Consider the following 26,930-nt stretch of genomic DNA (forward strand, 5'->3'; position numbering starts at 1 on the left):
TACAGCAAGATCCAGTCAATTCATTCACTGTCCTTGCGCACCAAGTGCTTTGATATATAGCCTTTCACTTTGACATAAGGGGTGCTGGCGTTAAGCCCACCCTAGATCCGCCAGCTTTATCGTCACTAAAGGTTTGGGAGCTGTAACTCCAAGATTGTCAGTTTTTCACCAATGTCAGCCAAGCATTATCATCATTTATAATTAATGTATACATTTGTGTACTAAATATGAAAAATAATCTATTGCAAATAATCTTTTACTTACCCATTAAAAAGTGTAGTGGGTATTCTTCATATTTCTTTATAACAGTTCCCATATAAAACTTGCTTCCAAAAAGCTCTGGTGACATAAACGTGCCGTACTTTGCCATTCCTATCTCATGTGGCGTAAATTCCACCCAATCTGCAAAATAAACAAAGAAAGGATTTTGTAATGGTTACATTTTATCCAGCAGAAAACTTCCAAAAAATTAAAAATCAAAAAGGTGAGAAGTGGAAGCAATATGTTAGACTGCGGGAGAACATAAGTAGGGTGCATTACAATACTGTTCGCTATACAAAACAAGGGAACTACAGCTACAAATGAAGGCAACAAGGGTTTCTAGCTGTTTGGCTGGCTAATTAAAAGGAACCTGTCATGAGGATCAACCCTCATAGGCTGTCAATATGGGCATGTAGGTCATAGGATGCTGAATACTGATAGGTGTATTCGCAGATATCTGGGATTGGCGGGACTAACCAGATTCAAAGGACGCCGGTCCCCATATGAAAATCTATGGGAACCAGAAGCCGGCACTTAAAAATGGTGGTAGAAGAGATAGAGGGATTAAAGCAAGTGTACTATACTTACCGAGTCTCCAACACAGCTGTAACTGCTTCCAGGCCGCTCATTCTACTTTCGGGGCAGCTCATTTTCACTCATGCACATTCACTGCTTCCCCCGCCCAACGTTAGTCCTGGTGTCTGTGATTTATTGCAGTCAGACAGTGCCCTCAGCCTTTGTGACAGCGTGTCTGGCTGCTTGCAATCAAAGACCCTGCATACAGGTCACTGTACTTCAGATGTAGCAGTGCTGGAATCGTCATGGGTCCTCATGTGGATTATGTCGGACCTAGGTGTTTTTGGAGTTAATAAAAGGGTAAAAGAGGGCTTTTTTTGTATTTTATGTTAAAAAAAGGATTTTTTTCGGTGTTTGTGTTAATTTCTTTTCATATACAGGTTAGTACTGAGAGCTTCTCATAGACGGTCCCCATTACTAATCTAGGGTTTAGTGGCACCTGTGAGCTGTTATTAACCCCTTATTACCCCAGTTTCCACTGCACCAATTTCCAGGGCAATCGGAAAGAGCCTAGTAAACATCTGGGATTGTCACATCTAAAAGACGCAGCAATCCTGGGCAGCTGCAGGCTGCTATTTGTAGGTTAGTGGGGCCAATAACCATGGGTGAGAATACCAGTGCCAAGCTGTCGGGCTTTATCATAGCTAGGTATTTAAATTGTGGGGATAGCACACCATTTTTAAAATGATTTAAAATAATAAAAAAAAGCCAGATGTGGTTCTTATTTTGATACACAGCCAACATAAGCGCACGTCTGGGGGCTGCAGCCTGTCGCCATATGCTTTATCTGTGCTGGGTATTATAATAATATGGGGGGCCCCTACGCTAATTTTTTTCTTTATTTATTTTTACTCCGATCTACAGGGACATGCAAACGGGGTCTGTGATCAAAAGCAGCCAGACACGCTGTCACACAAGCTGGGGGCGCTGTCTGACTGCAACCAAGTACAGACACCAGAACTGTCGGTGGACAGGGGAAGCATTGAATTTGTATCAGGCGAATAAGCAGCCCTGGAAGAAAAGAGTGAGCGGCCCAGAAGCAGTTACAGCAATGCTGGAGACTCGGTAAGTATAGTGCGCTTGCTTTATGTATTTACTATTATTTTTTTTTTTTAATTTCTCAAGTTGTTGGATCAGGACTAGAGTTGAGCGCGGTTCGCGGTTCGAGGTTCTCCAGTTCTAGGCTCGAGTGATTTTGGGGCCTGTTCTAGATCGAACTAGAACTCAAGCTTTTTGCAGTTCGAGAACGGTTCTAGCAGCAAAAAAACAGCTAATTCCTAGCTGGCTTTCCGCTGTAATAGTGTAAGTCACTCTGTGACTCACACTATTATGACATTTCAGTGTATAGTGTGCGGGAACAGCGCCTTCAGATCACTGCTGTTTGAATAATGGCGATCGCCATTTTTTTTTTTTTTTCCTTGTCTTCCTTCCCTAAGCGCGCACGTGTAGTGGGGCGGGCCAGCATGTCAGCCAATCCCAGACACACACACAGCTAAGTGGACTTTTAGCCAGAGAAGCAACGGCATGTGTGATAGGATGTCCATGTCACATGTCCCTGCATTATAAAACCGGACATTTTCCTCCAGCACGCCATTATCTGCCTTCTGCGTCCTTGGTGTCAGACATCACTGGCGCAGCTCCGTCCTAAATCCTATCGCCGATACAGCTGTATGCGCTCCATCCACAGCGCTGGACAGCTTAGGGAGAGCACTTTCTATCAGTCCTTTTAAGGGCTCGTACCGGCAGGGTCAGAGCCATTGGTGACAGGTCCTGAAAACAGAGACAGCGTCTGTGTAGCCAAGGTCAGGGATTTCGTCGCTGCACTTCCCCATTAGGAGGGAATAGAAAGGCAGGCTTCCATTCCCCTACCCAGAGCCCCACAACCCTGGCACTGTACCCTCCTGTCCTCTGCACACTCCAACTCATTATAACTAAGCCATTATACTAGCAAACACTCAGTGTACCTAGTGGCATCCTAAACGTGGCTATTGGACTTTGCTATAGTCCCACTAGTGCAAAGATATTTGCAGCACCTCTGCATGACACCCTCCTGCTCTGTTTTTAATAAGCTATAATGATAGCAAAAAATACTGCCATTTAGTGGCATCATAGAACTGGCTGTTGTATTCCATTAGTGCCCCACTGGTGCCAAGCTATTTCTAGCACCTCTGCATGACACCCTCCTGCTCCATTTTTAATAAGCTATAATGATAGCAAAAAATACTGCCATTTAGTGGCATCATCGAACTGGCTGTTGTATTCCATTAGTGCCCCACTGGTGCCAAGCTATTTCTAGCACTTCTGCATGACACCCTCCTGCACATTTAGCTATGCTAATTTTATAGCAAACTCAGGGAATTCCTTGCTGCATTTGATCATTAGGAGGGATAGAAAGTGAGGCTTCTTTTACTGTCCTGGTACCCACAGAACACGGCCACTGTACCCATCTGTCCACTTTTGCCACGCTATTTAATTTGCACAAAGAGCGGACTCTTTTTCTGCCTTCCTAAAATTGTCTGGAATACTAAGTTAGTGTTCCTTTGCTGCCAAGCAAGGTACAACACATGTGCATTCTACACTCCTTTCCGTTTCTGGAATGCAATTATTAACTGCAGGTAGTCCAGCCAATCTGTGACGAAGGTGCAGGCGTGGATATAATGTAGCCTGCATCCAATGATGGTTCTCTCGATGTCTGACAGTTCAACAATACCTTCTGTTTCCACTTCCAAAACAAGTGATTACCTGCCAATCACACTCCCTGTTGCGAGTGGAAGTTCAGTGTGAAAAACCATGTGTGACTGCTGTCCCCACAGTCACAGAGGATGAAGAGCACGCAGATGCACTTGATGGGGCAGGCGGTGGTTGCACAGGCACGCTAGGCCGCATTGTAGCACAGTGAAATTCACATTGTGACTTATGCTTCATTTTAAGTCGTGTACAGGGTGGGCTCCCCAGTATGCAGCAAAACCAGGCAACAGGAAAAGGACTCTAGGCAGTTGGGTTGATAAATGATTGTTTAACTTTACCAAAACAAACAATAAGAACCATGCATACAATTAAAATAATTGAACAATCTATTCTGTTGCCTACTACCTGCTAATCCCTCTGTGTAGCAGTAATTGTGTGTTTGTGCGTGTGTGTGTGTGTGTGTGTGTGTGTGTGTGTGTGTGCGAACACGACTTACCAGTGGCGCATCACAAGAGCTTACAAGTTATCTACCTATACATGGACAAAACACATTACCCCCCCCTGAATACCCTTGTTAGCTGAAGCCTCACAGATAATGCAGATGATAACAGTGTGAATGCAAAGCACACAGCTCTGCAACACAGTCATGGAAATCTTGAAAAGCAACAGTCAATGCAAACATGTGTTGCTGTCCCTCTATGATTTAAACTGTACGTGACAATTTGACAGTGCAGAGGCAGCAAGTCTTATTGTCTATATAGTCGGCCTACCCAGAACAGATATGTGTTTTGCTAATAAAACAAAGTGTTGCGTGCCCGCATTATTGTCTGGGCACAGCCTACCATACCCGGGTACTGTGATGTCCAGTTGCCAGAAATACAGACTTTACGCTCCTCTCACGGTAAACAGCATAGACAGCACTGTAAGAATGTTGGTCTGTGGCACAGGATGCTGCTCACTGACGTTACAGTGCTCATCATCAAAGTACAACACAACTCCCCTCACAATTGAACGAAGTGTTTCCGCGGTGGCTTCTTGCTGTAACACACACCTTTAGCTTTTCCTTCTGTTCATAGACAGCATCTCCAAGTCCACACCCGAAGAGCAATTTTATATTGCTATAGTGACCAAAGGCAGATCCAAAAAAACAGCAGCCCCTTGTGTGTAGTCTGCAACAATGCATGCAATGAACGGCAAATAAGCATATTGCGTTGACAGTTGCTAAAGCTGAGCAATACACCTTCACGCTGTCAATTCATATCCATGTGATACTTCATGGAGGAATTACTCAAAAGTGTGAGTTTTTGCCTTCTACTTACAGATTGTTGACAAATATTACAGATTACATGACTTTGGTGATCCTTTGCGATGTCCAAAAATTCACAGGCTAGGAAAGGCTTACAGCCCATGCGACCTGCATAGCCAACACGACATCTGCTCAGAGTCAAAGTTGTGGTCCAGGATTCAGTTGTTGACGTGCTTCCAGTACTTTGGCTCTGGCCAGGAAGACGCAACGTAACCTCGTCGTCAGTAGCATCCTTCTCCACCTCCTCTGCTGACCTCATCGACTGGCTGACTTTGGTTTGACAGTAAGTGTTGTCTCCAACCTCATCAATAACCCTGTGTGTTTTCATTCCCCTCGTCCTGAGTCCTCCGAGACAACCTCTTCCTGCCCTGACCGAATAGTAAAGTTGTCCTTCCAATCAGGTATCTGTGCTCCTCATCATGTTCCCCATTGTCTCCACCAGTAGGATTTAATTTTTGGAAATGAGGGTGTAGATTAGGCACAGCACCTTATTCATCGGGGCCTGGATCCCAGTCACAAAGCTTCAGGCTATCTGCGCAGATCATTTCCCCTGTCTCATGGAACTCGCTACCTCAACACGTTAGATTATATGCTACACACGCAAGCTTCAAACTGAATCTGAAAACTCATCTGTTCAGAAATGACTATAACCTTCAATGACACCACCACCATACGTACTTGACGCTCAACCTAAACAACTCCTACTGTCTCCTCCCAAAAATCCTTTAGAATGCAATCCCGCAAGGGCAGGGCCCTCTTCCCTCTGTACCAGTCTGTCTATAGTTACTTGTATATGTATTCTGTATGTAACCCCCTTCTCATGTACAGCACCATGGAAACAATGGTGCTCTATAAATCAATAATAATAAAAATAATAATAACTTCCTTGTCTGTACTCATTGCAGCTTTGGAGCAGACCTCTGATTCCCAGGCTATAGTGCGACTGAACAGCTATGCAAACTCAACCATCTCTGTCACCCCATACTCAGCAAGGCTGGTGGAAACTTGAGAGCTGTTAGGAAGCAAGTGCGATTGGATTGACACCACAGAGGAATGGAGTATTTGGGATCTTGAAATTGGGGTAGAGGAGAGACCACTTTATGGAGCAATTCAGATCCATTGAAGCAGCTGCTGATTTGGCCTCATCTACATTTGTTAGCGATGGTCGTGTCCATGAAAAAAGGGATCATATCAGATTATCCATGGGAAGAAGTACACCTGTTCTTTTTGATGTTATTTGTTGTTACAAAACGGTGACGCCTTAAACGCAAGCAGCCTGCTGCAGTTTCAGTTGCGCCCAGGCATCAGCTGCCATTTAGGCCTGTGCCTCGGGTTGTCCAGCTGGCTGCTTTCTCCTCCACGTCTAAGTGTGGAGAGGCAGCTAGTGCGCATGCGTGTGCCGATTTACCCCAGCCACAGCCTAACTCCAGTGTTTTGCCTAGTGAGTATGCTCAGCCTGACTGTGCCATTCCTGAGGCTAAGTCTTCATTTCGGGCTACAGCGCATGCTCCCACACTTAGTGCGAAAAGCCTCTTTGCACAGGTACTTGCACTCCGTGCCGGGTCTAAGTCCTGTGTTGTGCCTAGACACCATGCTAAAGCTGATAGTCTTTTTTCAGAGACTGTATTTCATGCAACTGACCATGGTCAGGCACTTACTGCATCAGAAACTGACGATGTGGCCAGGCCACTCCCAAATGGCTTACAGAGGCCCGCCCCTATGACTTGTCACCGCATTATTGATGGTCAGACGATGACTGGTGAGGTGTTTGGGTCATGACAGCCATGAGGTCATCATTGAAGTTGCGGTTCCAAATAGGACGCTAGTTATGCCACTCATGACGTATCATTCTGCTTTTGTCTCCAGGAGGTGCATTGTGGTCCACCCTGGTTTGGGGCGGACCCAGGTTATAAAAGGGGCTGGAGACAACAAGGAGGTGTGCAGTCTTCTATTATGCTCTGAAAGAGCACACCTCCATGTGTTGAACCCATTGCGGCTTTAGGCCAGAGGTAGGCAGGGATAGGGCGTCGATGCAGGCCGCCACCACAGTTGGTAACGCAGAACGGTTAAGACCAGCTCCTGTCCTACAAGTCCTGCTTGTGCAGCCCAGTGGCATTAACAGGCCTGCTGCTGCTGATGCGCCTGCTGTTCACAGGTGTGGCCCCAATGCACACGGTCAGCGTCCTGAATGGCCCCTGTGATGTTAACAGGGAGTTCCTGGGCTGGGTGGACGTGTGGACCCTGTTACGCTAACAGGGCTCCCAGTCTCAAGATCCGAGTGGCGTCTAACTTGGTTCAGGCTACTATTAGTTTCATAGCCACACAGCTCTGTATCCTCCACCGAACCTTCCAGTTGCCAACCTCTCCTTTTCCATCTGGGAGCACGGTGGACACTGACTGCTGATGGGGATATATACTTTTCTCTTTCTTTTCTTATTAATTTACGTTATATAGCGGTTAGAGTTGAGCGCGGTTCGCGGTTCTCCAGTTCTAAGCTCGAGTGATTTTGGGGGCTGTTCGAGATCGAACTAGAACTCGAGCTTTTTGCAAAAGCTCGATAGTTCTAGATACGTTCGAGAACGGTTCTAGCAGCAAGAAGCAGGGCTTTTTACAGCTACAGTGTGCAGGAGCCATCGCTGGCAGCCTGCCACAAGCTGGTAACCAAGATAAACATCGGGTATCCAAGCAAAGCGCTTTGGTTAGTAACCCGATGTTTATCTTAGTTACGTGCAGGAAGCCCACACTTCCCTGCTCAGCTCGCTCCGCCCCCTCCTGCCCGCGGCATGTACACACACACACACACACACACACACACACACACACTGTGCACACATGGTCCCGCTCGGCTTACCTGCGGTGATGAAGTCCCGCCATCCCGACCTCAGCGCTGTCACTGTCCTCCATGGCCGCCGCTTGTCACATCACCTCTCGCTTCCGACCCGAGACTGACTAGCGGTGACGTCATGGGCCTCTCGCGATACTTGATGTGAAGGCGCCGGTCATTGAACTCAGTGACAGGGGCTGTCAGTGTGCTGGAGATCAGCGCAGGTAATGTACCTCGCTGACAGCAGCACTTGTCATCCCCTGCAGTGACCTGGGCTGACCCATTGATGTTAGCTCAGGTCACTGCACTGCTCTCCCAGCCAATGGGGAACATCCTGCTCTTCATTGACTGGGACAGTGTGGATCGTCATGGCAACCCCTTGGATTACACCAGACCTGGATTTGTTTTTCATTCTAATAAATTGGTTAAAGAGGGAATGTTTTGGGGAGTTTTTTCAAATAAAAATTTGGTTGTCGTCTATTTTTTTTTTATTACTGACTGGGTTGGTGATGTCGGGTATCTGATAGACGCCTGACCTCACCAACCCCAGGGCTTGATGCCAGGTGACATTACACATCTGGTATTAACCCCATATATTACCCCGTTTGCCACCGCACCAGGGCGCGGGATGAGCTGGGGCGAAGCACCAGGATTGGCGCATCTAATGGATGCGCCACTTCTGGGGCGGCTGCGGCCTGCTATTTTTAGGCTGGGGAGAGTCCAATAACCATGGACCTCCCTAGTCTGAGAATATCAGGCCCCAGCTGTCTGCTTTACCTTGGCTGGTGATCCAATTTTGGGGGACCCCTACGTGTTTTTTTTTTTTAAATTATTTATTTAATTTAAAATAACAGCGTGGGATGCCCTCAGTTTTGGATTACCAGCCAAGGTGAGGTTGCCAGCTGTGGTCTGCAGGCTGCAGCCGTCTGCTTTACCCTAGCTCGCTACAAAACTAGGGGGAACCCTACGTCATTTTTTTTTCATTTTTTTTGGCTAAATACAAAGCTAAGCACCCCTTAGTGCCACATGAAAGGCACCAAAGGGTGCTCCACTTTGTCTCCACCTTGTCTCCACCTTGTCTCCACCTTGTCTCCACTTTTTCTATGGTCGGTCTACCCATTAGCTCTGCCTATGCATATACTGTAGCTCTACACCTACTGCACATGTTACTTTATGATTGACATCTCTTTCGTACCAGAGCTGTCTAAGCCTACTCTGACCCCATATTTGTCATTACTATATTGTCCTTATACTGTATTATGACATTTGTATCATGTGTTTCATTTCTTGCTGTGTTGCAATTTTTTTGCTGCATCCCAATTGTACCTCTACATTGTTCGAGTTCATGTTATTGTTCTCTCACTCTTATGTGATACTGATTATTGTCATTTTTCATGATTACATGCAGATAAGTCCAATCTGACGAAGGCTCAGGCCGAAACGTCATTTGTAACTTGTTTTGGACAAAAACATATACAGTTAGGTCCAGAAATATTTGGACAGTGACACAAGTTTTGTTATTTTAGCTGTTTACAAAAACATGTTCAGAAATACAATTATATATATAATATGGGCTGAAAGTGCACACTCCCAGCTGCAATATGAGAGTTTTCACATCCAAATCGGAGAAAGGGTTTAGGAATCATAGCTCTGTAATGCATAGCCTCCTCTTTTTCAAGGGACCAAAAGTAAATGGACAAGGGACTCTAAGGGCTGCAATTAACTCTGAAGGCGTCTCCCTCGTTAACCTGTAATCAATGAAGTAGTTAAAAGGTCTGGGGTTGATTATAGGTGTGTGGTTTTGCATTTGGAAGCTGTTGCTGTGACCAGACAACATGCGGTTTAAGGAACTCTCAATTGAGTTGAAGCAGAACATCCTGAGACTGAAAAAAAGAAAAAATCCATCAGAGAGATAGCAGACATGCTTGGAGTAGCAAAATCAACAGTCGGGTACATTCTGAGAAAAAAGGAACTGACTGGTGAGCTTGGGAACTCAAAAAGGCCTGGGCGTCCACGGATGACAACAGTGGTGGATGATCGCCGCATACTTTCTTTGGTGAAGAAGAACCCGTTCACAACATCAACTGAAGTCCAGAACACTCTCAGTGAAGTGAGTGTATCTGTCTCTAAGTCAACAGTAAAGAGAAGACTCCATGAAAGTAAATACAAAGGGTTCACATCTAGATGCAAACCATTCATCAATTCCAAAAATAGACAGGCCAGAGTTAAATTTGCTGAAAAACACCTCATGAAGCCAGCTCAGTTCTGGAAAAGTATTCTATGGACAGATGAGACAAAGATCAACCTGTACCAGAATGATGGGAAGAAAAAAGTTTGGAGAAGAAAGGGAACGGCACATGATCCAAGGCTCACCACATCCTCTGTAAAACATGGTGGAAGCAACGTGATGGCATTGGCATGCATGGCTTTCAATGGCACTGGGTCACTTGTGTTTATTGATGACATAACAGCAGACAAGAGTAGCCGGATGAATTCTGAAGTGTACCGGGATATACTTTCAGCCCAGATTCAGCCAAATGCCGCAAAGTTGATCGGACGGCGCTTCATAGTACAGATGGACAATGACCCCAAGCATACAGCCAAATCCACCCAGGAGTTCATGAGTGCAAAAAAGTGGAACATTCTGCAATGGCCAAGTCAATCACCAGATCTTAACCCAATTGAGCATGCATTTCACTTGCTCAAATCCAGACTTAAGACGGAAAGACCCACAAACAAGCAAGACCTGAAGGCTGCGGCTGTAAAGGCCTGGCAAAGCATTAAGAAGGAGGAAACCCAGCGTTTGGTGATGTCCATGGGTTCCAGACTTAAGGCAGTGATTGCCTCCAAAGGATTCGCAACAAAATATTGAAAATAAAAATATTTTGTTTGGGTTTGGTTTATTTGTCCAATTACTTTTGACCTCCTAAAATGTGGAGTGTTTGTAAAGAAATGTGTACAATTCCTACAATTTCTATCAGATATTTTTGTTCAAACCTTCAAATTAAACGTTACAATCTGCACTTGAATTCTGTTGTAGAGGTTTCATTTCAAATCCAATGTGGTGGCATGCAGAGCCCAACTCGCGAAAATTGTGCCACTGTCCAAATATTTCTGGACCTAACTGTATGCTTATGAAAATTTTTTTTTTCTTAATACGGACCAATAAGGAGTGATTTTGCATTACTATCCGTTGTGACTTACTGACTTAGTCTGGGAGATTGAGAGTGCCGAGGTTACTCACTAATTTTATCTATTATTACCTCTGAGCACCTATATACCAGTGAGCAGAGCTTCCTCTACAGTAGTTCTCCTGATTAGGCATGCCCTTACCTCATGAGCAGGGCATTGCAGCTTTGGTAGCAACCATTACGACATGGACTCTGCTGCTGTGGACCCGAGAAGAGTGAGTGCAGATTCATTGCACCCACACTTCTCACATGAAGGGTCCGCACTCCTAGAAAATGGGGGATACGTTCCCTGAGTGTCTCCCCCCCCATATTCTAGACGGTCCAGAGTCGTCGTGGGACCCCTTTATTTTTTTTCTTACAATAAATTGGTGAAAGAGGAAATGTTTTGGGGACTGTTTTTTCAAATAAATTTCTTTTGTCGATTTTTTTTTTTTTGTTAGTACTGACAGTTTATGATGTTGGGTATCTAATAGACGCCATGACATCACAAACTGCTGGGCTTGATCTCAGGTGACTTTACAGCTAGTATCAACCCGATTTATTACCCAGTTTGCCACTGCACCAGGGCACAGGATGAGCTGGGGTGAAGCGCCAGGATTGGCGCATCTAGTGGATGCGCCACATCTGGGGTGCCTGCGGCCTGCTATTTTTAGGCTGTGAAGGCCCAATAACTATGGACCTTCCCACCCTGAGAATACCAGACCACAGCTGTCCGCTTTACCTTGGCTGGTGATCCAATTTGGGGGGGACCCTACTTTTATTGTGTAATTATTAAAATTTATAAAATAATTATAAAAAAGTGCCTGAGGGGACCTCCCCATTGGATCCCCAACCACGGTAAAGCTGCCAGCTGTGGTTTTCAGGCTACAGCCGTCTGCTTTACCCTAGCTGGCTATCAAAATGGCTATCAAATTTTTTTTTAACTATTTTTTAAATAGAAAAAATTAATGGGCTTCCCTGTATTTTGATTGCCAACCAAGGTAACGGCAGGCAGATGGGGGTGGCAACCCATAGCTGTCTGCTTTATGTGCGCTGAGAATCAAAAATACCGCGGAGCGCTACGTCATTTTTTTAAAGATTTATTTTTACAGCACTGTGATGTCCAGCAATCAAAATACAGGGAAGCCCATTTTATTTTTAGTTATTTAAATAAATAATTAAAAAAAATATATATGGGCTCCCGCTGCATTTTTTGTATTGCTAGCTAAGGGTAATCCAAGCAGCTACTGGCTGCTAACCCCCACTGCTTGGTGTTACCTTCACTGGCAATGGAAAATCCAGGGAAGCATTTTTTATTTTTTTTGCCAAAAAACTACAAAAAAAGGACGTGAGCTTCGCCATATTTTTGTATGCTAGCCAGGTATAGCAGGCAGGTGCTGGAAGAGTTGGATACAGCGCCAGAATATGGCGCTTCTATGAAAATGCCATTTTCTGAGGCGGCTGCAGACTGCAATTCTCAGCAGTGGGGCCCAGAAAGCTCAGGCCAACCTGTGCTGCGGATTCCAATCCCCAGCTGCCTAGTTGTACCTGGCTGGACACAAAAATGGGGCGAAGCCTACGTCATTTGTTTTCTAATTATTTCATGAAATAATAAAAAAAGGGCTTCCCTTTATTTTTGGTTCCCAGCCGGGTACAAATAGGCAACTGGGGGTTGGGGGCAGCCGTACCTGCCTGCTGTACCTGGCTAGCATACAAAAATATGGCGAAGCCCACATAATTTTTTCAGGTGGCAAAAAACTTCTGCATACAGTCCTGGATGGAGTATGCTGAGCCTTGTAGTTCTGCAGCTGCTGTCTGTCTGTATGGAGAAGAGCAGACAGCAGCTGCAGAACTACAAGGCTCAGCATACTCCATCCAGGACTGTATGCAGAAGTTTTTTGCCCACCAAAAAAATGACGTGGGCTTCGCCATATTTTTGTATGCTAGCCAGGTACAGCAGGCAGCCACGGGCTGCCTCCAACCCCCAGTTGCCTATTTGTACCCGGCTGGGAACCAAAAATATAGGGAAGCCCGTTTTTTTTAATTATTTCACTTATTTCATGAAATAATTAAAAAACAAATGACGTGGGCTTCGCCCCATTTTTGTGTCCAGCCAGGTACAACTAGGCAGCTGGGGATTGGAATCCGCAGCACAGGTTAGCCCAAGGTTTCTGGGCGCCTCTACTGCGGATTTCAGTCCGCAGCCGTCCCAGAAAGTGGTGCTCTCATAGAAGCGCCATCATTTGGCGCTGTCTCCAACTCTTCCAACAGCCCTGGAGCCGGGTGGCTTGTTGGGTAATCATGAGTTAATACTGGCTTTGTTTTACTAGCCAGTATTAAGCCAGAGATTCTTAATGTCAGGCACGTTTGACCCGGCCATTAAGAATCTCCAATAAAGGGTTAAAAAAAGACACCACACAGAGAAAAAATACTTTAATAGAAATAAATACACAGACACATTAGAGACTCCAACTTTATTACCCCCTGTCAGCCCTCCACGATCCATGGTCTTCTGTCTTCTTTCTTTCTAGTGTAGTAGTAGTGAGGATTGTAGTGAGGATGAGATTCACCAGCTCATCACTTGGGGCTGGGGAACCTCATCCTCACTACAATCCTCACTACAATCAGGAAGCAGCGTGCAGCCTTCACTCCGTGAGTGATCAGTGCTGCTAGCGGTAACGCTGACAGACGCGTTACCATAGCAATGGTGCTCTCGGAGCCGCGGTTAGCGGTGACGTCACCGCTAACTGCGTTGCTATGGCAACGGTGATCTCCGTTAATGACCGGCTGTGTCAGCCGGTCCCTAACGGAACGGGGAGTCGACCGTCTGCTAGAGCATGTCGCCGGTACACGGCGATACACATATATGCACCGTGTACCGGAGAGATGCACTCGCAGGTCCTACATGACGTGTCATAGTCATGTGACCAGTCTGTAGCCAATGAGATAATAGCCACGTGACTGGTCACATGGCTATTTTGACGTCACGATAGGTCCTGCATCTCTGCTGGCAGTGCCGGTCACCGGGAGGATTCAGCGATCATCGGATGGAATAGCGGCAGGAGACAGAGTGCAGAAGGGATCGCGAGGACCGGTAAGTGTTATGGCAATGTTTATTAACTGTTTGTGTACATTTATAATGCATTTTTATGTGTTTGTGATTGCCTCTTATTATAGCCTATATGTTCGAGTTCGACGAACCGAACTCGAACGGGACCCCCGTTCGGCGAACCGGCCTCGAGCCGAACCGGGACATGTTCGCTCATCTCTAATAGCGGTAACATAGTATATACCACCTTATCCAAATCTGCCAGTCCCACCGTAACAGATGGTGTTTCTTCATCAAATGTTACTTTTGCTTAACCACCAAACCCACGGACCAAAACTTTTTTCCCCTTTCCAACACACCTGTTCCCTTTTCACCCGCATCTGTCCTTTTTCAACTCATTTTGTATATGACCAAAAGTGCAACTCTGCAGGGACACCGTACTCAATGCCATCTCAGCACAACAGCCAGCCCTCGGTCCCCCAGATGTGGACAAGTAAAAGACAATTTCCTCCTATCCATGACAAAGCGTTGAGATTCACTCTGTGCAGCACTGGTGTTTAGTGGAAAAGCAGATCGAAGATTGCGTAACACCTTCTGCAGATACTCCTGTACACGTGCGTCCCTTTATATGGCAGGAATTATTTCGCCAAATTTTGTCTTGTACCGGGGATCTAACAGTGTGGCAACCCAGTAGTTAGCATTACTTCGAATTCCTACAATCCGAGGGTCATGTTGTAGGTAGTGCAGCAAGAAGACGCTCATGTGTCTTGTGCATCCAGGAGGACCAAGTCCTTGGTGTGTTGGTGGCAGAGAGGTGAGAATCGTGCCTCCTTCCTCTGCCCTCTCCCCCCAACCTCGCACAACCGAAATGTGAGCAAGCGCTCACTCATCTGCTGAGTCTTCCATGCCCATCGCAAGTTCGTCCTCCATTTCTTCATGGCTCCTGCACCTTCCTCAACAATTTTTGCTGATACTATGCGCTCTTGTTAATCCCTATCCCCCACCATAACTGCTGCCTAGGTGCCGCTTACCGTATGGACCTTGTAGATCTTATTATCCCTTCTGCATATGACTCCTCCTGTACTTCCTCAACTTCCTCTTGGACCAATACCTGACTCCGAATAATGCTTACAGTGTGCCCCATCATGTAGATGACCAGAAATGTCACGCTGAGAATGGCATTGCCAGTGCTAAACATCTTCGTCGACATTTGTAAACTGTGTAGAAGGGTGCATAGGTCCTTGATCTGACACCACTCCAGCAGCGTGATCTGCACCACCTCTGGATCAAGTTAGCCCAGGGTATACGTCATACCGTATTTCAGCAGGGCTCTGCGGTGCTGCCACACACGCTGCTACATGTGCAGATTCCAATTCCTGCGTGTCGGAACATCGCATTTCCGGCGTTTAACCGCCAGACCCTAAGACTTCCGGAGCGATGACAGTTGTTGAGCTGCTGGGTGCGAAGGATGAAAGTGACCACACAGCAGCGTGCCCGCTTCACAAGGCCATGTAGGCCGGGATGGTATTTTAAAAATTGCTGGACAACCAGGTTCAACACGTGAGCCATACAAGGCACGTGTGTCACATTGCCCTGAAGAAGGGTCGCAGACTGGTTTGCATCATTGTCGCACCCGACCTTCCCTGACTGCTGGTTGACTGTAGACAACCATTGATGAAACTCTGTCTCACTCTCCAGAGCTAACCGTCCACAATTCCTCAGCGGTGTCTCACATTTCCCCTACATTTCAAAGTAAACATTTGACCGCCTGATGGCCTTGAGCTCTGCTGCCAGCATAGTAAGGAGGTGTGTGGGATTCCTTGGGCGCAGTTACAAGGAAGGGTGGCCTGACCACACAGGGTTTGGGCCGAGGTGGAGGACCCACACGAGGTTGAGGAGGCAGAAGCAGTGGAGGAACTTGTACATACAGAGGAAGGATTGACACACAAGTCGTGGGGACGGCAAGACTTGTACAGCAAACCCTTCTCCAGCTCTCACCATAGTTACCCAGTGCCCAGTCAGCAACATGTAACTCCCCTGTCCATGCTTACTGGTCCAAGTATCTGTGTTGAAATGCACCCTGTCACACACAGAGTTTCTCAAGGAATTGGTGACGTTGTGTGCGACCTACTGTGGTAGCGCGGGCACGCCTTTCTTGGAGAAGAAGTGACGACTGGCCATCGGCTCTTGGGGCACTGCAAAGGGCATAAGGTCTCAAAAATCCTCGGTCTCAAAAGGGTGTAAAGGCAGCCTTTCTGTTGCCAACAAGTTGCAGATGATGAAACTCAACCTCGTAGGCATGTCATGCCCTTCGGAAATCATGTAAAACATAGCGAGGGGACTCCAACCACAGTCTCTCTCGTTGCCACTATTTGGGCCACACACGCCCCACTTGACTGGCATCAGTTGACCCAATTTTCAAGATGAAAAAGATGCTTTGCATGAAGCACTCTGAAAAATATGCGTACCTTTCACCTCCCCTGGCTGACCCAGGGGAAGAAAAGTCCTCTGAGAGCCATGTCCACATTGTCAGTGGACAGACAGGTGTGCTTATCTGCCAGCAGACCCCCAGCAGCACTGAAGACAGGTTCCGAGAGAACGCTGGCTGCAGGACACGACAAGATCCCCAAGGCGTACGTGGCGAGCTCAGGCAATTTATCAAGATTGGAAGCCTAAAATGAGCAGGGCTCAAGTTGCACAATAATGGAATCGATGTTTACTTGCATATACTCATATCTGTGTGTCCTCCTCTTTTTCCTTGTCCAGCTGTTTTGTTTTCGCATGAGTATACAGTTAGGTCCAGAAATATTTGGACAGTGACACAATTTTTGCGAGTTGGGCTCTGCATTCCACCACATTGGATTTGAAATGAAACCTCTACAACAGAATTCAAGTGCAGATTGTAACGTTTAATTTGAAGGTTTGAACAAAAATATCTGATAGAAATTGTAGGAATTGTACACATTTCTTTACCAACACTCCACATTTTAGAAGGTCAAAAGTAATTGGACAAATAAACCAAACCCAAACAAAATATTTTTATTTTCAATATTTTGTTGCAAATCCTTTGGAGGCAATCACTGCCTTAAGTCTGGAACCCATGGACATCACCAAACTCTGGGTTTCTTCCTTCTTAATGCTTTGCCAGGCCTTTACAGCCGCAGCCTTCAGGTCTTGCTTGTTTGTGGGTCTTTCCGTCTTAAGTCTGGATTTGAGCAAGTGAAATGCATGCTCAATTGGGTTAAGATCTGGTGATTAACTTGGCTATTGCAGAATGTTTCACTTTTTTGCACTCATGAACTCCTGGGTAGCTTTGGCTGTATGCTTGGGGTCATTGTCCATCTGTACTATGAAGCGCCATCCAATCAACTTTGCGGCATTTGGCTGAATCTGGGCTGAAAGTATATCCCGGTACACTTCAGAATTCATCCGGCTACTCTTGTCTGCTGTTATGTCATCAATAAACACAAGTGACCCAGTGCCATTGAAAGCCATGCATGCCCATGCCATCACGTTGCCTCCACCATGTTTTACAGAGGATGTGGTGTGCCTTGGATCATGTGCCATTCCCTTTCTTCTCCAAACTTTTTTCTTCCCATCATTCTGGTACAGGTTGATCATGGTCTCATCTGTCCATAGAATACTTTTCCAGAACTGAGCTGGCTTCATGAGGTGTTTTTCAGCAAATTTAACTCTGGCGTGTCTATTTTTGGAATTGATGAATGGTTTGCATCTAGATGTGAACCCTTTGTATTTACTTTCATGGAGTCTTCTCTTTACTGTTGACTTAGAGACAGATACACCTACTTCACTGAGAGTGTTCTGGACTTCAGTTGATGTTGTGAACGGGTTCTTCTTCACCAAAGAAAGTATGCGGCGATCATCCACCACTGTTGTCATCCGTGGACGCCCAGGCCTTTTTGAGTTCCCAAGCTCACCAGTCAATTCCTTTTTTCTCAGAATGTACCCGACTGTTGATTTTGCTACTCCAAGCATGTCTGCTATCTCTCGGATGGATTTTTTCTTTTTTTTCAGCCTCAGGATGTTCTGCTTCACCTCAATTGAGAGTTCCTTAGACCGCATGTTGTCTGGTCACAGCAACAGCTTCCAAATGCAAAACCACACACCTGTAATCAACCCCAGACCTTTTAACTACTTCATTGATTACAGGTTAACGAGGGAGACGCCTTCAGAGTTAATTGCAGCCCTTAGAGTCCCTTGTCCAATTACTTTTGGTCCCTTGAAAAAGAGGAGGCTATGCATTACAGAGCTATGATTCCTAAACCCTTTCTCCGATTTGGATGTGAAAACTCTCATATTGCAGCTGGGAGTGTGCACTTTCAGCCCATATTATATATATAATTGTATTTCTGAACATGTTTTTGTAAACAGCTAAAATAACAAAACTTGTGTCACTGTCCAAATATTTCTGGACCTAACTGTATGTCCTTGTCACTTTCCCATGTGTTTGTGTTGTGTTGTGAGTTGTTTGTCACCTTTTGGACACCTTTGAGGGTGTTTTCTAGGTGTTTTTATGTGTTTGTGAATGCCTGCCATTGTTTCCTATGAAGTTCGAGTTCGGTTCGTCGAACGTTCGACGAACCGAACTCGAACGGGACCTCCGTTCGGCGAACCGACCTCGAGCCGAACCGGGACCGGTTCGCTCATCTCTAATCAGGACATTAGCCTGAGTTTCCCGAGAACTCCAGGTCCGGCAACCGGATACTTTTGAAATCGTGTAGATCCGGACTTTTACAGTCTGGGCCCACCTATCAATAATGCTGAATAAAATAATACCTTGATATCTGTGATCCGATAGCTTATTCTAGAAAAATCCACTTTTTTCTTAAATTGTAAAGGAGCTATTAAAATGGACTCTGTTAGCATAGATTAACTGCTCAAGACAAGTACAGGCACTCTGTGCATCATGGTTAGGCCAAACATTTACATCCACCTTCCCTCCTTCTTGTTTTCCCTCTATCTCTCCCCTCCCCTCTTTGATTGACAGTTCTGGCTTCATAGAGCCAAAGAATGGAAAATAGAGCTTGAAAACAAGCAGGTGGGAAGTTGGATCTAATGTATTGGCCTCGCCATGATGCCCTATGCACCTGTACTTGGCTTGAACTGTCATTCTGTACTGCCAGAGACCCTTTAAGATCTATGCGCTGGATACTTATCTCCCAATGAATCTGCACCCAGAGACTAAGAACCGCACAGATCAGAAATGCGATGCCCACACACACACACTGCTGGACTCTTTGGACTTTTGATCTGTATATACAATGTCTATAGACTGAGTTGCTAATTACCGCAGAGGCCATGACGTACTAGCTGACCTCTTGCTGGTCTAATCCAGTAATTAGAATCTCCTAAATCTAAAACAAACATTCATGTATGTAGAGCAGAAAAATATGCGCCACTCACCACTGGTTCCGTTTAAAAATAGCACTTTATTGGGACATCATGTGTAGGATGTGGAATAAAAGGAGTGACAGCTGTTTTGCATGTCCCCACGCTTTTTCTCACTCAGTGCTATTTTTAAACAAAACAAGTGGTGCGTGCCGCATATTTTTCTACTCTAAATGCAAGAAATGTAACCCTTTTTTTTGGATGAGCACTACATATCCTGCTGAATACCTGAAAATATCAGATTTTTTTGTATACCATTTATTAGCTCTATTTGCTTACCATATAGTCAGTGGTGAGTATGTAGTAGTATCAATGAACATTATTTTTACTCCGGAATCACCAAAACAAACATTGCAGGTAAACAACTGCACACAGTATGAAAAGAAACACATCACTGAAATCTCTGTTAGGGCACGCTCACACGAGCGTGAAAAACAGACGAGTGCAATGCAAGAAAATCTCGCATTACACTCAGACCTATGTTAGTCAATGAGGGAGAGCAGTTGGTCAGTTTTTTGCTCATACAGATTTAAACGAATGGGTGCGAGAGAAACATTGGACTACACTCAGATGTTATCCTAGTGCAGTGCGATATACGCACAGGATGACAATGGAGGAGATGGGGGGATTAATCCCTCCTTCTCCTCCACAGCACCCGCCCTCAACTTCACAGCTGTGACCCGATCGCAAGATCACAGTCGCATGACACTCAACTCATGCTCACAGCAGAGCCTGAGCCGGGGGTCATTAGTATATCGCATCCGATACTCACGCATTGGATGCCATACGCTCGTGTGAGTCAAGCCTTAAATCCCTACATCATTCTGTCTTCAGATTATATAGCAAAACCGGCTGACGAATTCCCTTTAGCAAATCATTTACATATTAAGAAAAACGTGGATTTCTCTGGAATAAAACATCACATCACAGATATCAAGGTAACATTTTATGCAACGTTCTATGACCTACATGACCGTATAGACGACTTAGATGACTAGTAAACCTGTTGCCAGGTAGTCCTCCATATAACCCCGCCCACAGCACTGATTGGCAGCTTTCTACCTAAGTACAGTGTACACAGAAAGATGCCGATCAGTGGTCGGGGCGGGGTTATACAGGGCTCATGAATATGGAGGACTGCTTGGCAACAAGTTTGCTAGTCATCTAGGTATATAAAATATATATTTTAGAAGCAAGATATTATAAAAACTACACGAAGCAGCCCAGTAAGTGATACATCGCTGGAATTAGGATCTCAGCTTCTACAACATGCTTCTCTCATATTACAAAACCTGGTGACAGATTCCCCTTAAGACCAAGGCCACATCTACCATAAAACAAGATGAGATTCTCATCTGAGGAAGTGGCTGGCAGTGTGCCTGAGGGGGCACCTCGAGTAGTAGAGCTGTTATCAGTGCCATTGACAAGACCACTCTGTTGAAGTGGTCAGGGTACACAGACACACACAGTGCTTGCCGTCTGCCCATAACTGCTGGAGACTGTGCCAACACGCAGCATTACCTTAATTCAGAGAACCTTTCAAACTATTTATAAAGTTTCACCAGGTTTTGCAGATTATGCTTGCAATATTATCATTAATATTAAAGCTGCTCTAATTGATGGCAAAACTGCTCATGCCATGTACTGCTGCACCACTGAGGCCTATCATCATTGCAACCTGTTTGCTTTAATCAAACTAGCGCTTATAAGCTATGGCAAGACTACTGCAATGGGGACATACTGGAGTCACAGGCGGCATGTATTAAGCTCAAAGAATAAAAACACTGCCTAAAAAAAAGGCTGCAACCCTGGTTAAGAAAGGTTACATTCATATGGAAAGTTTATTATGTAAAATAAAATAGCAAATTGTACTGTATGCATTATCTAAGTGCATAAAGCCACCAGTTCTTAAAGTTGGGAAAAGTGAAAGAGTTTTAAAGCAAGAATGCTGAACAATCTGACTGCAACAGTATATTGCACCTGTATAAAAGGTTAGTATGGAATATATTGTAAGATTATAAAATGCAAGCATGAAAGTCATTAGACACTGCTGTGAGCTGTGTGACTGTGAATCCAGCACTGGAGGGAGGTAAGAGTTGCTTAACACTACAGTGGCTCTCACTGCTGAGTGCTTCTCACTCCTCCTCCTCCTCCTCCTCCCCTGTCCGTAGAATATAATAGGAGTCACGCCTCACTCGGCTGGCAGTTTGTCATGCTTGGAGTCTCAGCCAGGACATTCTTATATTACTAGAAGGTTAGAAGGTGGCCCAATTCTAACGCATCGGGTATTCTAGAATTTATTGTGTAGTAAATGTATGATTTTTATTATAATATATATATATATATATATATATATATATATATATATATATATTATATATACAGACACACACACACACACACACACACAAAGATTGCAGACATTTCTCAAGAAATTTCCGCGGCAAATCCGCGGGTAAATCCGCAGGTATTTTGCTCTAGTGCGCACATAGCCTAAATGTTCTGGGTGTTGTCTGGGTGTGGCGGTGTGTGAGAGCGGTGTTGTTTGTGTGTTGCGTTGTGTGTGTTGTGATTGTGGAGCGCTGTGTGTCTGCAGCATTGTGTGTGTGGTACTGTGTGTCTTGCGCGGTTTGTGTGGGTGTGGGGTGTGTGTGTGTGTGTTTTGGGGGGAGGTATGTTTTGTGCAGTGTGCATGTTGGAGGAGTAGTCCTGGGGGGAGAGGAGGATAATAGGAGGAGTACTCCTGGGGGGAGAGGAGTATAATAGGAGGAGTAGTCCTGGGGGGAGAGGAGTATAATAGAAGGAGAAGTCCTGGAGGTGAGGAGTATAATAGGAGGAGTAGTCCTGGAAGTGAGGAGTATAATAGAAGGAGTAGTCCTGGGGGGAGAGGAGGATAATAGGAGGAGTAGTCCTGGGGGGAGAGGAGGATAATAGAAGGAGTAGTCCTGGGGGGAGAGGAGGATAATAGGAGGAGTAGTCCTGGGGGGAGAGGAGGATAATAGAAGGAGTAGTCCTGGGGGGAGGTGTAATAGGTGCCCAATGTGTGCGGAGAGCGTGGCCGAGCAGGCAAAAACTGCGGGGAGCGTGGCCGAGCGGGCAAAGTGTGCGGGGGGCATGGCCGAGCGGGGAAAGTGTGCGGGGGGTGTGGCGAAACAAGCAAAGGGTGCGGGGGACGTGGCCAAGCGGGCACAGTGTGCGGGGGCGTGGCCGGGCTGAACCAAGCGGGAAAAGTGTGTGGGGGCGTGGCAGAGCGGGCAAAGTGTGTGGGGGGCGTGGCCAAGCAGGCAAAGTGTGCAAGGGCGTGGCCGAGCGGGCGCAGTGTGCGGGAGGGCGTGGCCGGGCCGAGCCGAGTGGGCAAAGTGCGCGGGGAGCGTGGTTGAGCGGGCAAAGCGTGTGGGGGGGTGTTGCCGAGCGGGCAAAGTATGAGGCCATGCGGGGGCGTGGCCGGGCCAAGCGGGAAAAGTGTGCGGGGGGCGTGGCCGAGCGGGCACAGTGTGCGGGGGCGTGGCCAAGCAAGCACAATATGCAGGTGGCGTGGCCGAGAGGGCACAGTGTGCGGGGGCGTTGCTGGGCCAAGCCGAACAGGCAAAGTGTGCGGGGGGCGTGGACGGGCTGAGCCGAGCGGACAATGCATGCGGGGGGGCGTGGCCCAGCTGAGCCGAGCGGCCAATGCGACGGTTGTCACTGTAATGACATCCTTTTGGAGCAAGACAGACAGACACAATAAGGCAATGATTATATATATATATATATATATATATATATATATATATATATATATATATATATACCCACATATATATACATACACGATGGGGGGTACGCACCAGGGGGGATGGAGCACGATGGGGGGTGCGCAGCATGGGGGATGGAGCACGATGGGGGTGCGCAGTATGGGGGATGGAGCACGATGGGGGGTACGCACCATGGGGAATGGAGCACGATGGGGGGTGCGCAGCATGGGGGATGGAGCACGATGGGGGGTGCACAGCATGGGGGATGGAGCACGATGGGGGGTGCACACCTCCTCCCAAAACACACACACACACACACACCGCCACACACGCACTGCACAACACACCACACACACACTGGGAACCACAAACACTGCCCTACACAGACACCCACACACACACACAGACAACGCTGCACACACACAACACCCAACACATAAACACCGCGGCACACACAAATATATGCACATACCGCACAACACACAAATTGCACAAAACATACCTCCCCCCAAAACACACAGACACACCCCACAAACCGCGCAACACACACACACAATGCTACATACACACAGCGCTCTACAAACAACGCAACACACAAACACCGCTCTCACCCCCCTCCACACCCAGACAACACCCAGAACATGTACAGCGCCCTACACAAACACTTGGCAACTACACACAACAACATCTTATATATATATATATAATATAATATATATATATATATATATATATATATATGTTGTTGTGTGTAGTTGCCAAGTGTTTGTGTAGGGCGCTGTAAATGTTCTGGGTGTTGTCTGGGTGTGGGGGGGTGAGAGTGGTGTTGTCTGGGTGTGGGGGGGGTGAGAGTGGTGTTGTTTGTGTGTTGCGTTGTGTGTTGCATGGTTTGTGGAGCGCTGTGTGTCTGCAGCGTTGTGTGTGTGTGTGGTGCTGTGTGTGTGGGTGTGTGTGTGGGGTGCGTGGGTGTGTTTTGGGGGAGGTATGTTTTGTGCAATGTGTGTGTTGCGCAGTATGTGCATATATTTGTGTGTGCCGCGGTGTTTGTGTGTTGTGTGTGTGCAGCATTGTCTGTGTGTGTGTGGGTGTCTGTGTAGGGCGGTGTTTGTGGTTCCCAGTGTGTGTGTGTGTGGTGTGTTGTGCGGTGCATGTGTGGCGGTATGTGTGTGTTTTGGGGAGAGGTGTGCACCCTCCATCGTGGTCCACCCCCCATGCTGCACCCCCCATCGTGCTCCTTCCCCCATGCTGCACATCCCCCATCGTGATCCATCCCCCATGCTGCGCACCACCCATCGTGCTCCATCCCCCATGCTGCGCACCCCACATCGTGCTCCATCCCCCATGCTGCGCACCCCCCATCGTGCTCCATCCCCCATGCTGCACACCCCCCATCGTGCTCCATCCCCCATGCTGCGCACCCCCATTGTGTTTCATCCCCCCATTCTGGGCACCCCCCATCGTGCTCCATTCCCCATGCTGCCCCCCCCATCGTGCTCCATCCCCCATGCTGCACCCCCCATCGTGCTCCATCCCCCATGTTGCGCAACCCCCATCGTGCTCCATCCCCCATGCTGCGCACCCCCCATCGTGCTCCATCCCCTATGCTGCGCACCCCCCATCGTGTTTCATCCCCCCATTCTGGGCACCCCCCATCGTGCTCCATCCCCCATGCTGCACTCCCCATCGTGCTCCATCCCCCATGCTGCGAACCACTCAGAGAGGAGTATAATAGGAGGCGTATAATGGGAGTAGTAGTCCTGGGGAAAGAGTATAATGGGAGGAGTAGTCCTGGGGAAAGAGGAGTATAATGGGAGGAGTTGTCCTGGAGGGAGGTGTACAGGTGCCCAACGTGTGCGGGAGGCATGGCCGAGTGGGCATAGTGTGCGGGGGGCGTGGCCGAGCGGGCATAGTGTGCGGAGGGGTGGCCAAGCGGGCATAGTGTGCGGGGGGGGTGGCCAAGCGAGCATAGTGTGCGGGGGGCGTGGCCAAGCGGGCATAGTGTGCGGGGGGCGTGGCCAAGCGGGCATAGTGTGCGGGGGCATGGCCAAGCGGGCATAGCGTGCGGGTGGCGTGGCCAAGCGGGCATCGCCAAACGGTTAATCCATGCGGGAGGCGGGGCCAGGCTGAGCCGAGAGGCCAATCCGTGTGGAGGATATATATATATATATATATATATATAGATATATAGATGTTGTTGTGTGTAGTTGCCAGTGTTTGTGTAGGGCGCTGTAAATGTTCTGGGTGTTGTCTGGGTGGGGTGTGTGTGAGAGCGGTGTTGTATGTGTGTTGCGTTGTGTGTGTTGCGTTGTTTGTGGAGCGCTGTGTCTGCAGCGTTCTGTGTGTGTGGTGCTGTGTGTGTTGCGCGGTTTGTGTGGGTGTGGAGTGCGTGTGTGTGTGTTTTGGGGGGAGGTATGTTTTGTGCAGTGTGTGTGTTGCGCGGTATGTGCGTATATTAATGTATGCCGCGGTGTTTGTGTGTTGGGTGTTGTGTGTGTGCGGCGTTGTCTGTGTGTATGTGGGTGTCTGTGTAGGGCGGTGTTTGTGGTTCCCAGTGTGTGTGTGACGTGTTGTGCGGTGCGCGTGTTGCGGTGTGTGTGTGTTTTGGGGGGAGGTGTGCACCCCCAATCGTGTTCCATCCCCCATGCTGCACCCCCCATCGTGCTCCTTCCCCCATGCTGCGCATCCCCCATCGTGCTCCATCCCCCATGCTGCGCACCCCCCATAGTGCTCCATCCCCCATGCTGCGCACCCCCCATCGTGCTCCATCCCCCATGCTGCGCACCCTCCATCGTGTTTCATCCCCCATGCTGCGCAACCATCATGCTCCATCCCCCATGCTGCGCACCCATCGTGCTCCATCCCCCATGTTGCGCACCACCCATCGTGCTCCATCCCCCATTGTGCTCCATCCGACATGCTGCGCACCCCCCATCGTGCTCCATCCGACATGCTGCGCACCCCCCATTGTGCTTCATCCCCCATGCTGCACACCCCCCATCGTTCTCCATCCTCCATGCTGCACACCCCCCATTTTGCTCCATCCCCCATGCTGCACACCCCTCATCGTGCTCCATCCCCCATGCTGCACCCCCCATCATGCTCCTTCCCCCATCCCCCATGCTGCGCATCCCCCATCGTGCTCCATCCCCCATGCTGCGCACCTCCCATCGTGTTCCATCCCCCATGCTGCGCACCCCCCATCGTGCTCCATCCCCCATGCTGCGCACCTCCCATCGTGTTCCATCCCCCATGCTGCGCACCCCCCATCGTGCTCCATCCCCCATGCTGCGCACCCCCCATCGTGTTTCATCCCCCATGCTGCGCAACCCCCATCGTGCTCCATCCCCCATGCTGCGCACCCCCTATTGTACTTCAACCCCCATGCTGCGTGTCGCGGGTGGAGGAGGGGACGCTGCGCTCTCCACACTGCTCGGGTCCGGCTGCTGCTGCTCGGTGGTGGCTGGAGTGGTGGGCCGGATCCCGGGGACTCGAGCGGCGTTCCTCGTCCGTGAGTGAAAGGGGGGGGTGGTTTGTGGTTTAGGGATATTGTCCGTGACGCCACCCACGGTTGTGTACACTCATCTGCTTCCTTTTCCCGCCTCCAGGACTGTGAACTCCTCGGTGGGCGGGACCAACTGCCTGGCCCACCCCCTGGTGTGGACATCAGCCCCTGGAGGAAGGCAACAAGGATTTTGTGTTTTGGCTTCGGTGTGCCTGACCGGGGTGTGGGGTGTGTTGGTGTAGTTCTGTGATGACCTGGCTTGTCCAGGGCGCCACACTGCGCACCCCCTATCGTGCTCCATCCCCCATGCTGCGCATCCCCCATCGTGCTCCATCCGACATGCTGCGCACCCCCCATCGTGCTCCATCCGACATGCTGCACACCCCCCATCGTGCTCCATCCGACATGCTG

General features: G+C 47.9%; 1 protein-coding gene across 3 annotated transcripts in view; it reads right to left on the bottom strand.

Moving 5' to 3' along the window:
• Positions 1-26,930, bottom strand: part of PLA2G4A (phospholipase A2 group IVA) — a 337,394-nt gene that overhangs the window by 98,566 nt on the left and 211,898 nt on the right. For all 3 annotated transcript variants that reach the window (XM_075320930.1, XM_075320931.1, XM_075320933.1), the window contains one exon: positions 265-402. In XM_075320930.1, the coding sequence (XP_075177045.1) occupies positions 265-402 (138 nt within the window). The remainder of the gene's footprint in view (positions 1-264; positions 403-26,930) is intronic.

Source organism: Anomaloglossus baeobatrachus, chromosome 8, assembly GCF_048569485.1.
Source record: "Anomaloglossus baeobatrachus isolate aAnoBae1 chromosome 8, aAnoBae1.hap1, whole genome shotgun sequence".
In the NCBI taxonomy this organism is placed as follows: Eukaryota; Metazoa; Chordata; class Amphibia; order Anura; family Aromobatidae; genus Anomaloglossus; species Anomaloglossus baeobatrachus.